Source organism: Podarcis vaucheri (genome assembly GCF_965113315.1).
Source record: "Podarcis vaucheri genome assembly, chromosome: 1".
Lineage (NCBI taxonomy): Eukaryota > Metazoa > Chordata > Lepidosauria > Squamata > Lacertidae > Podarcis > Podarcis vaucheri.
Window position 1 is genome coordinate 123,158,171 of NC_138759.1, and position 16,112 is coordinate 123,174,282.

General features: G+C 43.7%; 1 protein-coding gene across 1 annotated transcript in view; it reads right to left on the reverse strand.

Moving 5' to 3' along the window:
* The window catches only part of COL5A2 (collagen type V alpha 2 chain), a 206,292-nt gene that overhangs the window by 37,428 nt on the left and 152,752 nt on the right, over positions 1–16,112 (reverse strand). Inside the window, exons 19-26 of the mRNA XM_082223037.1 lie at positions 14,094–14,192; positions 12,896–12,940; positions 11,869–11,967; positions 10,249–10,302; positions 8,207–8,314; positions 4,179–4,232; positions 1,974–2,072; positions 1,354–1,407 (exon numbers count right to left, since the gene is read on the reverse strand). Of these exons, the coding sequence (XP_082079163.1) occupies positions 1,354–1,407; positions 1,974–2,072; positions 4,179–4,232; positions 8,207–8,314; positions 10,249–10,302; positions 11,869–11,967; positions 12,896–12,940; positions 14,094–14,192 (612 nt within the window). The remainder of the gene's footprint in view (positions 1–1,353; positions 1,408–1,973; positions 2,073–4,178; positions 4,233–8,206; positions 8,315–10,248; positions 10,303–11,868; positions 11,968–12,895; positions 12,941–14,093; positions 14,193–16,112) is intronic.

Below are 16,112 nucleotides of genomic sequence, written 5' to 3' on the forward strand. Positions count from 1 at the left end.
AAGGCAGAAAGGTGCAAATAATCTGAATCTAATGCCTTCTTTAATGCCAGCCATGCAGTTGATAAGGAAAGGGAAGATAATGTTTTCGTAACATAGGCTATAAAACAGAGATGGGGGGAAACTGTGGTTCTCCAGAAGAGTAGCAGTGTTTGGGGCAATTATTCCAATATTCTTTACAGTAGTTGTTGTTGGACCAATTCCCCATTAGCCCCATGAACTGAGCAGGCGTATGTATTTTGTAGATTGCATTCTGTAGTTTGTGTTTCTGATTTCACATGCAGATGCCATAGCGACGTAATTTAAATCATAGCAGTTTCAAGCATTGGGGGGGACGGGGACAGACAGTTGTGAGTTCCAACATTATAATCTGGTTGAATAAAAAAAAAATCAAAGCTTAATTCACACAACGCAATCCTACTTCATTTTTAGTTGCTGCATTCGATGAGACTTATGAATACGTAAGTGCGTATGCAAGACTGCAGGCGCAGTGTATAACTATCTGCTTTCATTGAATCCATCTGTGGTCAGTATTCAGTAGGCTATCCCATTCAGTATTTAGAGTGTTATATCTAAATTCTTTGGATTAGTGCTGCTCACGCATGTAATATTTTAAAAGCATCCACATGACATTGTCAGCATCAAAATGCAAGCTCATATTTTCCCTGATCAATCTGCATTTACGCTTTCTACAAAAAGCCCAGCGAGCTTTTTAAAAGCCATGACAACAACCCGCCACATGCAGCTGACAACCTTTTTGCAATATCTGAATGACCCAACTGCAATATTATGCCCCCATTTGGAAGCAACCTTGGACTGACAACTTTAGCCAGCATATTAGCCAGTAATATAACAATATAGTAATAATAATAATAATAATAATAATAATAATAATAATAATAATAATAATAATAATTTACTTCTACCCTGCCCATCTGGCTGGGTTTCCGCAGCCACTCTGGGTGGCTTCCAACAAAAGGTTAAAAATACATTAAAACATCAGTCATTAAAAACTTCCCTAAACAGGGCTGCCTTCAGATGTCTTCTAAATGTCATATAGTTGTTTATTTCTTTGATATCTGATGGGAGGGCATTCCACAAGGCAGGCGCCACTACCAAGAAGGCCCTCTGCCTGGTTCCCTGTAACTTCGCTTCTCTCAGTGAGGAAACCACCAGAAGGCCCTCGGAGCTGGACCTCAGTGTCTGGGCTGAACGATGGGGGTGGAGACACTCCTTCAGGTATACTGAGCCGAGGCCGTTTAGGGCTTTAAAGGCCAGCACCAAGTGTGAACCAAGAGGAAGTCCAGAGCACAGTCAACCAAATCCCATCCCCTAGAGATGTCTAAATGTACTTACCAAGGGTCCAGACTTTCCTTCTGGACCTGAAACACCTGGATTCCCTGTAAGACCCTATAAAAGGAAGATATTACAAAACAGCGTTCGTTTTAGCACTTGACTGCTAGATTCAGCTCCAAGTTACATATATTCATAAGGCATATTTAGACATTTTCATAATACAGGAGGCAACCATTCCATGCAGAGGTTCCATTTCCAGCCCCCTCATTGTGCTCTGCTTTGCCCTGCCCTTGTTCTGCCCCATTCTACCCCTTTCTGCCTTTTTCTGGGTCCAAAAGGACCCTCACGCCGTCAATTGTGCATCAGTTGGATGCATCTGAGAAGGTCACCACCTGTATTATCACAGTATTTTAGATATGGCTGTCACCATATTGAGCTATCAAAAAGACCAACATTTACAAAGCCCTCCACAGACTGAAGAAATCTATACATCTATCTCTATATGATGTTCGGAATTCTCCCACTAAAACTTCTTTTATGTTACCAGCCAAGGAAATGCCTAGCAGATTTTACCAGCAGAAAATGTTGATGTGCCCTCTCAAATCAGTCGAAAGCTTTAGACGCCCTGAACTGACCATTCCCCTCTGTCCCTTGGAAAGGAGACAAACGAGTTCTCTTACCCTGGCACCTGGGAGGCCTGGTTCTCCTGTGCGACCGGGATCACCTTGACTTCCTTTAGGACCGGAAGCCCCTGCAGGACCACGTTCCCCTTGAGAACCCTACAAGGGAAAGCCAAGTCACGCTAGTCAGGGGTGGACATAATTAAAGGGAGGGTTATATTTCTGAGAGGTATTTTACAATAAAGTCAATCCAGAATTCATTTAAAAATCATTTGTTTTCCTCAGAAATCCTATCGGCCAGTGCAAAAAAGGCAGACTAAAAATATTCTGAAGCAAAAACAAATATGTGGGCAAATACCTATGCATTCTAACATGTGCTCTATTAACAACATAGGAGTTCGTGCAAATGGAGATGCGCTGAGAAGGGACAAATAACTATACAGTTGTACCTTGGATCCTGAACACCTTGGTCCTCGGACCTTTTGGCTCCTGAACGCCACAAACCCGGAAGTGAGTGTTCCGGTTTGCGAACGTCCTTTGGAACCCAAACTTCCGATGGGGCTTCTGCAGTTTCCGATTGGCTGCAGGAGCTTCCTGCAGCCAATCAGAAGCAGTGCTTTGGTTTCTGAATGTTTTGGAAGTTGAACAGAATCTGTTCCGGAAGTCTGTTCGACTTCCGGAACAGATTCTGTTCAACTTCCAAGGTACAGCTGTATATATGTCAGGGAAGTCTGCTTACCCTTAAAGGTCTGGCGGTATTGTGGCCCGACACACCTCTCCCTGTGCCAGAGGCAGCAAGTGTCCCAGGGCGGCAGAGCAGCGATGTCACCCCCCTCAGGGATGACACCCGGGGCGGCCCGTACCCACTGCACCCCCTTCCTCTGCCAATGACCTGTGCAGTCCAATGTGGTGCAACTGCAGGGGTTTCCCAGCCAGCAAGGAGCCAAACGGTCTTCCACGCCGGCCAGGAAGCCAGATGCAAGCCTGCCTGCAAACTGGCCAATCATGGACGAGCTAGGACACAGGCTTTTCCCAACCTAAGCCTACAGGTTTCACTTGGGTCCTCTCCTTGGATATATAAGTTGACCTGCCCCTCCCTCCGCAGAAGGTTCCTCGTTGGGTCTCCCACCCATCTTCCCTTATCTTTGGCAACTGGTGCTGTGCTTGACCTCGCAATAGGCATTGTTGATCACCATATTCGGGGCCGAACAGGAATTTCCCACCACACCAGTTGGCCATGTTTTGCCTACCTCATAGCAATAGTCATAAATTGGCGATTTAGGCATTGGGTAAGCCTTAGTCCTGGTCGGAGGGGAGGCTGTAGCCTCTGCCTGCCCCTCCTCAACTCAGGGGTATCCCTTTATTTATTTATTTATTTATTTTTAAATGCATTTTTATTGACTTTTCTTTAACATCAATACAAACAAAACAAATACAGTAAAGTTCCATAATCTTATACCCACTTATTTTCATTGCTCTGCCGAGCGCAGACTTCCCTCCCTTCAGCGGGTTTTCATTTTACACTTTACCTTCCGCAGCTTCTTGGCAATATCCTATCCACATCATAAGATTTATTTTAATCCTGCTACCATCTTTAAACTTCTACAATTATTACTTACATATTCCACAAATTTACTCCATTCTCTTCTGAACTTGGTTTCCTCTTGGTTATGAATCCTGTAGGTCAGTTTTGCTAATTCCGCATATTCTACCATTTTTGTCTGCCACTCCTCCAATGTTGGTAGTTCCTGTATTTTCCATTTTGGGGCTACCAAAATTCTAGCGGCAGTCGTGGCATACATGAATAACCTCTGGTCTACTTTTCCTATTTCTTCTCCTGTCAAGCCATGAAAGGGATCCAAAAGGAGTTGCTTCTGTCCAGACATCCAGATGGTGGCTAGGCCATAGCACTCCTCAAGTCAGTGACCCCACAAGAGTTTTCCTATTTGACATATGTCATAGGACCTCCATGTCATCTGGTTGACCCGATTTTTACTTCCGGTAAATATGGTGGATATCAACGGTTGTACCCAATGCCTATGCCAAACCTCTGACATCTGCAATTAATAAATTTGTGGCCTGGTTTGATCCAAACCATTGCTGTGTGTCGTTTCTTTGGCTATGGGGCAGCGGGTGGCTGCGACACTGGTGCATGTAATTCCACCATGATAATCCAGCATTTCTACTGAGCCTATCTCCCATTATTAAGTGCCTTAATCTACTTACTTCACTTACTACAATGAACAGTCTTTCATGCCAACTTACCTTTGGTCCTGGCAAGCCATCAGAACCTGGAAAACCACGATTTCCAGGAGGACCCTACAGAATCAAAGATGTGAATTTTATTTTTTAGAAATGGACATTGCTTGCAAATGTTTATTGTTGTAAACCGCTTTGAGATTTTTCTTAAAAATAGAAATTTAAAAAATAATAATATCAAAACTGCAGATTGCACAAATGTAAAACACAGATGATTCGTAATTTGGTAATTGCAAAGGTCCATGACGATTGCTCCAAAAATTAATTACACTTTTAAAAAACACATTACATATTCATGTCCGTAGTCCTATCAGAGGACTGTTATTCTCCCCTTCCACATTTCTTGCATGTATACATAATTTTATGCAGGCATTCTGTGAGATTGGATCTGCCTAACTCAATTTTTGTTGCAATTAATGAATTCATTTCAAATCCTTGATCTTTGCTCTTACATAATTTAATCAGTGGAAGACTACTACTACTACTGGTTTTGAATTTCTGCTAATGTTCTAAATTTCAAGGAGCCGTATGGTTATGGAAACTGGCTTCCAAGTGAATAGCCAGATGGAGAACTGCACAGGCTGCAACTATGTGATTCCTCCATCCACCTAGCTGCTATGTCTGTACATAGGTAGCCCAGTTACAAAATTGATAATTGCAGTGATTAGCTTCTTGGAAGGAGGTTTTGAAGAACTCAGTCTTCTTTTCCTACAGATGACAATTGGATCTGAGCCTAACCTATTAGAACAAATGAATCAATCAATCAATCCGTTCTCACACTGTGTCACTTTTTCATTAATCTGAATTGTTGTTTTCGAAATCTACATATTAAGTTAAAGGGACCCCTGACCATTAGGTCCAGTTGTGACCGATTCTGGGGTTGTGGTGCTCATCTCGCTTTATTGGCCGAGGGAGCTGGCGTACAGCTTCTGGGTATTGTGGCCAGCATGACTAAGCCACTTCTGGCGAAGTAGAGCAGCGCACAGAAAAGCCGTTTACCTTCCCGCTATAAAGCGGTACCTATTTATCTACTTGCACTTTGACATGCTTTTGAACTGCTAGGTTGGCAGGAGCAGGGACTGAGCAACGGGAGCTCACCCCATCGCGGGGATTCGAACTGCCGACCTTCTGATCGGCAAGTCCTAGGCTCTGTTTGCTGTTCTTGAAATCTACATATAGCTCTTCACAAACACTGAATCCTCAAGCATCCCTATCTAACACCTGATAGTGCAATATTTATTACATCTAAAAAAACCAACCCATTTTCTCCAAGGAGTTCAAGGTGACGTACATGACTCCCTAACTCCCCATTCTGTATATAATACTCCTGGGCCTCAGCTACATTTGTAAAGAAACAGCTATTTGAATGTGTTATAAAAATGCAACACAAGATGGCACCAGAGAGCAGGAAATTTTAAAACACGCTTTTCCATAGAGATCTTTTTCTTTTGTTAAAATGATCTAATTTCTGACTTATTTATAGCAGGCTTTTCCCTGTGTTTAGATCCACCCCTGGATACATCATCGTCATTTGAGGCCCAGGTGCAGGGTGTGCTTATGGCTATGGCTGGTTCACCAGCTGCAGATGTTGCTTACCCAAATTTGGGGTGGCCAATGGTTGCCGCCCAGCATGACTCCCTGAGGAGAAAAAGAAATCTTTCCCCCCTTGTGGCAGACTGCTGGGCTCCTCTTTGGCTGGCTGCAGGAGATGGTGGGCGTGCCCACCAAAGTTTGAATTTAGTAAATGGCCAATGAGAGCCTTGGAGGGGGAGGAGCCTAGGTGGCGGACCAGAGTGAACAAGTCTTCCCTCTGGTCCACTGCTGGAGGATGTAAGCCAGCTGTGCCTTGGGCTCAGAAACATCAGATACTCTGCTAAATGTGTTGTGGAGAGGGAGGTTATTGGTTTCTTTTGGGGGGAGGGCTGTTCTTGTTTTTAATACGTATTCTGTATTTTTATGTTGTGAACTGCCCTGTGATCTATAGATGAACGGCAGTATACAAATTTTAACAAGAACCACAACTGAATGTACTTTTTAATAGACAGTATGAGGCCAAACAAGACAAGGAAATCTGGTCACAAAATAGTACATGATAGATACAATTTTTCACCATGCCTATGATATTTCAATTGAATTATATTAATGCCAACAAAATATATAAATTCAGAAAGTCTTAAACCATGAAGCAAATATGCATGCCATAGATATATTTAAAAAACCAATTACATCACTTAGTATATTTGATTAAATTGTTTCAAACTCATTCTTGCCCAATAAAAAAAAAGGAACGGACAAGATCTCTTTGGCCATTTCAGTAAAACATGTTTCGAAGAAAATGACCATTTTCTCAGGCTTATCTTTATCTCTCTGGCACCATTTGAGAAAACTGAGGACTTTATTCCCAACTCTCTTCAAGAGAATAGGAAATAAAAAAATTATTTGATTTGGTGTAGTCCTAAATCTCATTTATCAGGCTGTGCTTTTTTTGTGGGAGACAGAATTGCTTTCCTGTTCTGAAATTGTGTTCCATGTTTGCTGATAGACTTAAGTGTTTCACTGCAGGAAACCAAGTGCAAGAAAGCTATGGACAGAATATTTTTTTAGTATAATCAACAGCAGAGTGTATGCTACAGACAGCCAGGACAGGGGAGCAGGGCATCCCCTAAGGGGGGGACAGGATGCAGAGGGAACCCACTGCGCCCCTGGGGTCACACCTGACCCAGGGGTGGAGCTGCAGTCAGGGATCCTCGCACAACACTGCCCAGCCGAGGAAGAGCGGCAAATTTGCCACCAACTCTCAGGCATGACCCATGGGTGAAACTGCGCTGTGTCATCCCTCCAAAAAGTGCCGCTCAGGATGGTCCACCCTCCCAACCCCTAGCTACCCCCTAAAAGTCAGATAGTTGTTTATTTCCTTGACATCTGATGGGAGGGCATTCCACAGGGAGAGCACCACTACCGAGATGGCCCTCTGCCTGGTTCCCTGTAACCTCACTTCTCTCAGCGAGGGAACCGCCAGAACGCCCTCGGAGCTGGTCCTTAGTTTCTGGGCTGAATGATGGGGGTGGATCTGTAGGCACAGACCATCCCCCGATTCAATATAGTTTGTTAAAAAAATTCCCAAACTCTGATCCACGGATGATTCTGAGTCATTTCTCTATGGTAGTCTATCTTAAAGTTTTTATGTGTTTATATGCCTACCGCATTTTTAAACTTAAAATCCATTGTTGTATATTGTTTTAAATGTTTGTCTTGCTTTTGGGATTGTAGTTCCATTTGTGTTTCACAAGCTGGTCTCTGACCGTAATAAATTTCATGTTTCATGATGGGGGTGGAGACGCTCCTTCAGGTATACAGGACCAAAGCTGTTTAGGGCTTTACAGGTCAGCACCAACACTTTGAACTGTGCTCAGAAATGTACTGGGAGCCAATGTAGGTCTTTCAAGACCAGTGTTATGTGGTCCCGGCGGCCACTCCCAGTCACCAGTTTAGCTGCCTCATTCTGGATTAGTTGCAGTTTCCGGGTCACCCTCAAAGGCAGCCCCATGTAGAGGACATTGCAGTAGTCCAAGCGAGAGATAACTAGAGCATGTTCCACTCTGGCAAGACAGTCTGCGGGCAGGTAGGGTCTCAGCCTGCGTACCAGGTGGAGCTGGTAGACAGCTGCCCTGGACACAGAATTGACCTGTGCCTCCATGGGCAGCTGTGAGTCCAAAATGACTCCCAGGCTGCGTACCTGGTCTCTCAGGGGCACAGTTACCCCATTCAGGACCAGGGAGTCCCCCACACCTGCCTGCCCCCCCAAAACAGTACTTCTGTCTTGTCAGGATTCAACCTCAATCTGTTAGCCACCATCCATCCTCCAACCACCTCCAGACACAGGACAGCCAAATTGTCAGTTATTGCAATTTTACCACAGTAGTTTATAAAATGTGGGTTTTATGCCTCGTGAACAAAAAGAAACCTGCCTGGAGCTTTTGAACAGAATCTAGGCAAAGGTCTTTGTTTGCTTTTTAATTTGTTTTCTTCCTTACCCTTTCTCCCACAGGTCCAGGAGGGCCAACTGACCCTGGGTCACCACGAGGACCTCTTTTCCCTTCTTCACCAACGGGGCCAATTGGACCCTGAGGGCCGTGTGGACCCTAGAGGAGAAGAAAAATCCATTTTAAAAAGATATGCAAGAACCTATGAGTCATTCATATAATCAGGCACACAAAGACAAACATTCGTTTCCAACATGACAGATAGCCATGGCAGTATGTTTAAAATGCTGTGTTTCCTTTTCCGTTTCAGCAGCAGAAGCTAATGTTTCATGAAGAAGGATGCCTGAATGGACTGCATTTCTATAATAATCCTTTACGGTTGTTTCCTTGCTTGCATAAATTCTAATGTTCCGGCAATTCTGGAACGCAGGCCAAACAGCATTAGAGGGAATTAATTCTATAATTACTCATAATTCTATCATTACTAATTGTGTGCTATATTCATAAATCTTCCTTTCAGAACAAAATTGTGTTTCTGTATACACAAGCTAAATGAATAATGTGCATTTTCAAAACTCAGCCGTAAACACGGGAAGCAAATTCCTAAGCAACACAACAATCATTTATCTATGGAACGATTCTACCTATGTTCGGTTTGGAGGTTACCTTTGATAGTAAAGCAGTGATTCAGAGAATCTACATGCAACTGGCAGTGAATAGAATCAGGTAGGTAGCCACCTTGGTCTGACGCAGTTGAAATAAATAAAAAAAATTAAAAAATTGTCGAGTACCACCTTCCAGGCCAACCAAGTTTGTTCTGGGTATAGGTTTCTTCAGATACCTGAAGTGTGCATGCACACGAAAGCATATACGCAGAACAAACTTAGTTGGTCTGGTAGGTGCTACTGGACAAGTGAATAGAATGTTAGGATTAGACCAGTGAGACAAGAGTTCAAATTCCTGATCACAATGACCACAAAGATCTCAGGTGGTCTTGGTCAAGCACTATCAACCAGTCAAACCAACTTCACAAGAGATAATGACTTAGGTTGACAAACCCCACCCCACCCCATATATGCTGTTCTCAGTTCCTTGGAAGAAGAGGATACAAAGGTGGTTGGTTAGGTAAATGGGTAGGTATTTGGGATTTATTTATTTTTAAAGTACACTGTCCTAAGTGTCACCATTGCCTCCAGCTTGGAGAATAATAATTCAACACATCTGACACAAACACTAGCCAAAATCAGGGGTCCCACAAATGCTACTGCTGATCATTTTTCATTGACCAGCAGAAACAGCTGCATGCCATCTTGGGCAACCCAAAGTTGTATCTAAGGCACTATTTCACCAGATTAACTACACAATGCATTTTACCTGACTATCTTTTTTGCAATTTTAAATAAAATTAAGTAGAGTTAGATTTGTTTATGAGTGGATGCTGCATGCAAGTGATACAGTGCAGTGTATACTTATTACGGATATATTAACTATAACCAATCAGCATGCTTTTGAAACCTGTGCATGTTTATTCGGAAGTAATTTGACGTGGTGTGCTCCCAGGCCACAGCCACATCTGATCTTTTATAGTCAAGGTCATCTGCAGCCCTTGTCGACAGACGAAGTGTCAGAACTATGCAATGCATCAGCAAATTGCAGTAATTAGAACAATGTTTGGATTTACTTCTATTGTGAGGCATTTGTTTTGTGTGTGTGTGTGTGTGTGTGTACACACACACACACACACACACACACACACATTTAATGGGAAGAGCACAAGTTGCTCATGCATTTCCAGTTAATGTCTCCATTGTTCTTAATGGAATTGTATGTTATATTTGCAGCTATTTTTTCCTTCAGTACATGGAGTTAAATTATAAGGTGTGTTTTTAAATCTTGGAATCATCCACTTAAGCAGAGTAGGATTCCTGGAGCCCCAAAAATTCCCAAGGTCAAGGTTAATATTGTTTCTTCAAAGCCAACAGGTGCAAACAGACTGTGCAATCAAGTCTGAAGTATGTTAGAGAGGGAAATGTGTTCCCTTGAAAGAGGAACATCTAAGGATAGCTCCTAGAAGATATGTTTGGAAGACTTACCGGTTCACCTTTAGGGCCTGCTTCTCCTTTGAAACCGGGCACACCAGGATCTCCCTGAAAGTAAATATCTGCCATTAAAACAGTAATCAGTGCCGCTGGGTTTGTCAAGCAGGATAGGGATAACAGTGACCGATGATAACATTTAATGTTAGAAAACATTGTGTTAGATTTCTTTTTCAAGGAAAGTCATTTAAATAAAATCACAATGATTTTTGTGAATTATTGGTAATTGGTTGGATTCTACTACAGTCCTGTCAACAGAAGCGTTGTACATTGACTTCCACTTGTGTATTAGGGACTTCCCCCTCTTCTCACCATGTGTTCCCATCCAAAATTGACTCGGGGGTGAGGAGAACCCTCAGAACAACCCGTAGGGTGAGGAGAAGAGGAATCGTTTCTTCTGGCAAGCCAAAATGCTTGCACTGACTAAATGATCACCTTGGCACGACGGTGAACTTCTCCAAACATCTGCTGATTTACTCCATATACCCTAGAATCATAGTATCATAGAATCATAGAGTTGGAAGAGACCACAAGGGCCATCGAGTCCAACCCCCTGCCAAGCAGGAAACACTATCAGAGCACTCCTGACATATGGTTGTCAAGCCTCTGCTTAAAGACCTCCAAAGAAGGAGACTCCACCACACTCCTTGGCAGCAAATTCCACTGTCAAACAGCTCTTACTGTCAGGAAGTTCTTCCTAATGTTTAGGTGGAATCTTCTTTCTTGTAGTTTGGATCCATTGCTCCGTGTCCGCTTCTCTGGAGCAGCAGAAAACAACCTTTCTCCCTCCTCTATGCTCTCCCTGTTCTCAATGGCACACTAGCAGTGACACTGTGGCTGAGACACCACTGTAGTAAATTGTATCATGTCTCTAATATTTTTCAGTTTAGTACCAGGATATAAATTACAGCTCATGTGCTATTTAACACCTGTGCAAATGTATCTCAATCGTTCTGTAGGGCAGACAAATTGCTGTTTTGTCAAATATCCGGACGCTTGTACGAAATGTCTTTTACGAAAAGGAGGAGCCGGTAAAATAATGGGCAATTGTCAAGAGCCACCTAGACTGGAGCCAGCAGCCTTTGTCTGCTGGGACACCTTGAGGGTTGGTGGTTTGAGCCCCACTTTGGGCGAAAGGTTCCTGCATTTCAGGAGCCCTTCCAATGCTACAATTCTACAGCTCTGTGTGCAGCTGCCTCCATGTGGTGAATGACAGAACTCGCTTCTGGAAAGTAAAGCGTTCATGGTCAACCAGGCTGGTCAATGGTTCCTCTTGCATAGTAAGAGCTGTGAGAGATTGCCTGTTGAGAAGCAATGGTCTGCCTGGCCTTGAGGTGTTTTGATGCATTGCTCCATTCAAACGCTCAGCTTTGTCCCTCAGCTTTGACCCTTGACTTTGTTCCTCAGCTCCATGTCCCTAGCACTACTTCTGGTTCCAGGTTCTGGCCCAGCCCTGGTAGGAATATGCCTAAGAATGATTGAAACGAACCTATCTCACTTGAATTGCCTCTCCATTTCATCGGTACCCAGTGATCATAGGCACTATAAGCTGGCAATAGCAACACCAGCACCCTGTAGAATATTGTACCATTTCCAATGTGAGGGGAACATCATTACCATTTGCCCTCTGATGCCAGGGGGACCTGTGCTGCCTTGTGGTCCTGGAGAACCAAGAGGTCCTGGTGAGCCAGGTGGACCTGAAGTGCCTGGAGAGCCCTAGAAGACATATAAATATGGTTGACAACATATACATAAGGAAAGACATGCCATCATCATCTTATCACCACCTGGTTTTTGCAAGAGTAATAAAAAAAAATGTTATTTAGGGGAATTGAATTTGATTCTAAATTATATACCGGAAACGTGGGAGATTACAAGGGGTCAAAAAAATTGGATGTACTGTGCCATATTAGAAGCAAAAAACAAAAACAAAAAACTTGTTTTGATGAATTGGAAGAGCCGCAAAAAGCTTCCATTGAGCGCATGGATTGACAATATGGACAGACTAGCTACATACGGACGAATTGCATGTCGACGCAAATTAAGAATGCATAAATATGAAGAAATCTGGAAGGAATACTTAAGCGATAAGGCGGACAGTGGTGGGAAGTAGGGGGAGGAGAGGTGGGGAAATATTCTTAAAAAGGTGTGGTTATAGGTATATCAGTACTCAAATCTGAATTGTTAAATTGAGTTATTAGTGTTATTGTGGTTTTTGTTGTATGTGCTTCTTGTGGTTGTTGTTTGTATTGAAAAAATGATTAAATAAATTTAAAAAAAACAGCTAAAAAAATAACGAAATACATGCCATCATCATCATCATGATCATCATATCACCACCTGGTTTTTGCCTAGTGCCTAAAGATATGGAATGAAGGCGCCAGACAAAACTCCCTGGGGAGAGCATTCCAGAAACTGGGAGCCACTGCAGAAAGGGCCCATTCTCATGTTGCCACCCTCCCGACATCTCATGGAGGAGGCACACAAAGGGCCTCAGAAGATGATCTCAGGGTCCAGGAAGCCTCATATGGAGAGAGACAACCCTTGAGCTACTGAAGTCCTGAGCCATTTATGGCTTTCTAGGTCAAAAGCAGCACTTTGAATTGGGCCCAGAAACTATTTGGTTGTTTATATGATCACTTACCGATGGCCCTTTAGTACCTGGGGAACCATCCGTACCGGGGGAGCCCTAAATGGAGAGTAAGATATATCATAGTTAGCAACAAGCTTCAGCGTTCACCCACACCTTCTTTGAAAAACAGGCAGCAAGAGGAAAATGTGCAGATGCTACGTAGCTTAAACAATGGAAATTTCAGTATTCTCAGACTGAACACACCTCTGCAGCTGTAAATAAAATCAAAGGCAGTCAAGATTGATCTAATACTTTGTGGACACGTGTCATCTGTGTATCATAAGCAACTACCTTGTAGCCACACAAGACAGTGGTGTGCGTTAGCTGCAACCACCTGGGCAGATCCCCACCATACCTTCAAAGTGCAGCCGTCTTGAGATATTTGCTGGTGCGAATTAAGAATATTTAATATCCTTTTCATATCCAAATTCATTTAATTTGCCCATTTAATTATCTACTTTAAATATACACTCTTATGAAACCGCAGGTTATTACAATAATCCTGCCAATGTTTTTATCTCTTTGTAATTTATCTGTAAATATTCAACAAACCATTTCCATTCTTTTATATATAAAAAGTTTGCTATCTCGATTTCTTATTCTTCCGGTAAGTTTTGCCATTTCTGCATATTTCATAAGCTTTTGTATCCATTCTCCCGTTACTGGGACTCCCGCTTCTTTCTATTACAGATTATTAATTCTCTAGTGATCCATTTACTCTGCTAGGGGGTCAGCAACTTGGCTCCTGCAGATGCACATCTGCCTGCAGAGGACTTGCCCCACCCCTGTGCCACTGAAATTAGACTTGAGAGAAGTGTTCTACTGCAAGCAATCTAACAGGTTGTGGGCTTTGAATGGTGCCCATGATAGCTTCTCCTCTTTGCAAATGTGTTCATGGGCCGAGAAAGGTCGGCAACCCCTGAACTATGCATTCAATTATACATCAGGGAAATTGTGGCCTGGCTGTCACTGTGGAAGCGTGGCTTGAATTGTAGCTCACATTCCTGAATATACTTTCACATGGATACACACATACAAATCCCTTTACATCAAAATCAAGATGTCAAAAAGGAATGTTCTAAAATAGGAAAATTCAGTGAGAGCCGCCACTTGCAATCGTGTAGTAGCAGAGATCAGACACAGTTTCACCACCGCAACAAAAATTAGGACTCATGAAACGCTCAGGTTATGAAAAGTCTGGTGAACTTACAGGAAGACCAAATGTTCCTGCAGGACCTGGCAGACCTGTTTCACCTCTTTGTCCCTGAGGACCTTCTGGACCACGTGCACCTGTTGGACCAGCTTCACCCTGGAAAAAAGGAGAGGAAGAAATGCAATGTTTCTGAATATTAACCACCACCATTAAGAGAAAGATCTTGACAATGATTGACAGCTCTGGGATTAAACTGCAAAGAGAATATCATTGTAGCAGAGCAGCAGTCTAGTTGAAGTTCATGTGGTGGGACACAGCCATGAAACCACTCTCCTGAAACTGGTGTGGTTAGCGTAAAGGGGACCCCTGACCATTAGGTCCAGTCGTGACCGACTCTGGGGTTGCGACGCTCATCTCGCTTTATTGACCGAGGGAGCCGGCGTACAGCTTCCGGGTCATGTGGTCAGCAGGACTAAGCCGCTTCTGGCAAACCAGAGCTGCACATGGAAATGCCATTTACCTTCCCGCCGGAGCAGTACCTATTTATCTACTTGCACTTTGATGTGCTTTCAAACTGCTAGGTTGGCAGGAGCAGGGACCGAGCAATGGGAGCTCACCCCGTTGCAGGGATTCGAACTGCCGACCTTCTGATCTGCAAGTTCTAGGCTCTGTGGTTTAACCCACAGCGCCACCCGCGTCCTCAGCTGGTGTGGTTTCAGCCTGCCAGATGGGGATGGGGCAGGGCAGCAGTGAGTTCGAGGCCACAGGGACACACCCATGGAGCCAATTCCTTTTTTAAAAATCCAGTTTCCCCAACTTACAGTTTTCCATGTATAATGCAGTGAATACTTCCAAATAAAGATGCTACAGAATCCATGCGATAGATGCACATTCATTAAAATAATATTCAAATCATGTTAAACGCTATAAACTTGCAAAAGACACATTGCATATGTTTGGTGAATCCCTTAATGCAATGTGAGATCATTCCATCGAAAGTGAGAATCTTAGCCAACACTCCTTTAAACAAAAAAGAACAAAAACCACATACTTGCTGCCTTTCGCCAAGTTCCTTCACATGCCGACATTGTTTCGGTCTGTCCCTATTCCCTGCTCCTGCCCATCCATTAAAAGGATTATTACTTAATCCCTTAAATTACTGCATTGACTAATGATTGTTTAGCGAGAACGGCCAACTGTAAATACAGCGCAAAACATCTGCTAGGCTGATTAGTCCTTGCACTGTTTCTTTCCAAGGACATGGCGACCAGATGTTTGCGGTGATGAGATTTTAAAAACTTCAGGACAGAGAAGAAGTTCAGCAGCTCGGCCTCCACCACTCCGCAGAGCGACGTCAGCAATGCTTTCTCTTTTGTGCACACACAGTAAGGAAGAGGGGAAAGTACAGAAGGGTGCTAGGAAAGCAAAGAACTTTCTTCCCACTAAGAAGTCTTTAGGGTCCAAGTAAGTATCTGTTAATCTCAGCTGGGGAAGGTGGCCAACCCCATTAGCATTGCCCGGTTCTACATTCCAGAACATGGGTAGCCAGGTGGAAAAAGAGGACAGGGCTTCTGAACCTTTAATAGTTCTGTAGAATAGGGTATTTGGGCAGGCATAGCTCATGCTGTGCCTTGATCAGTCAAGGGTTGGCTCTACTGGTGCTTTTGCAACACACTAACCTCACCCAATGGGATGCGGGTGGCATGGGACGCAGGTAGCGCTATGGGTTAAACCACAGAGCCTAGGACTTGCCGATCAGAAGGTCGGCGGTTCAAATCCCCGCGATGGGGTGAGCTCCTGTTGCTCGGTCCCAGCTCCTGCCAACCTAGCAGTTCGAAAGCATGTCAAAGTGCAAGTAGATAAATAGGTACCGCTCCGGCAGGAAGGTAAATGGTGTTTCCGTGCGCTGCTCTGGTTCGCCAGAAGCAGCTTAGTCATGCTGGCCACATGTATGCCGTATGCCGGCTCCCTCGGCCAATAAAGCCGGATGAGCGCCGCAACCCCAGAGTCGGTCACGACTGGACCTAATGGTCAGGGGTCCCTTTACCTTTACCTAACCTCACTGCCGCTTCACCC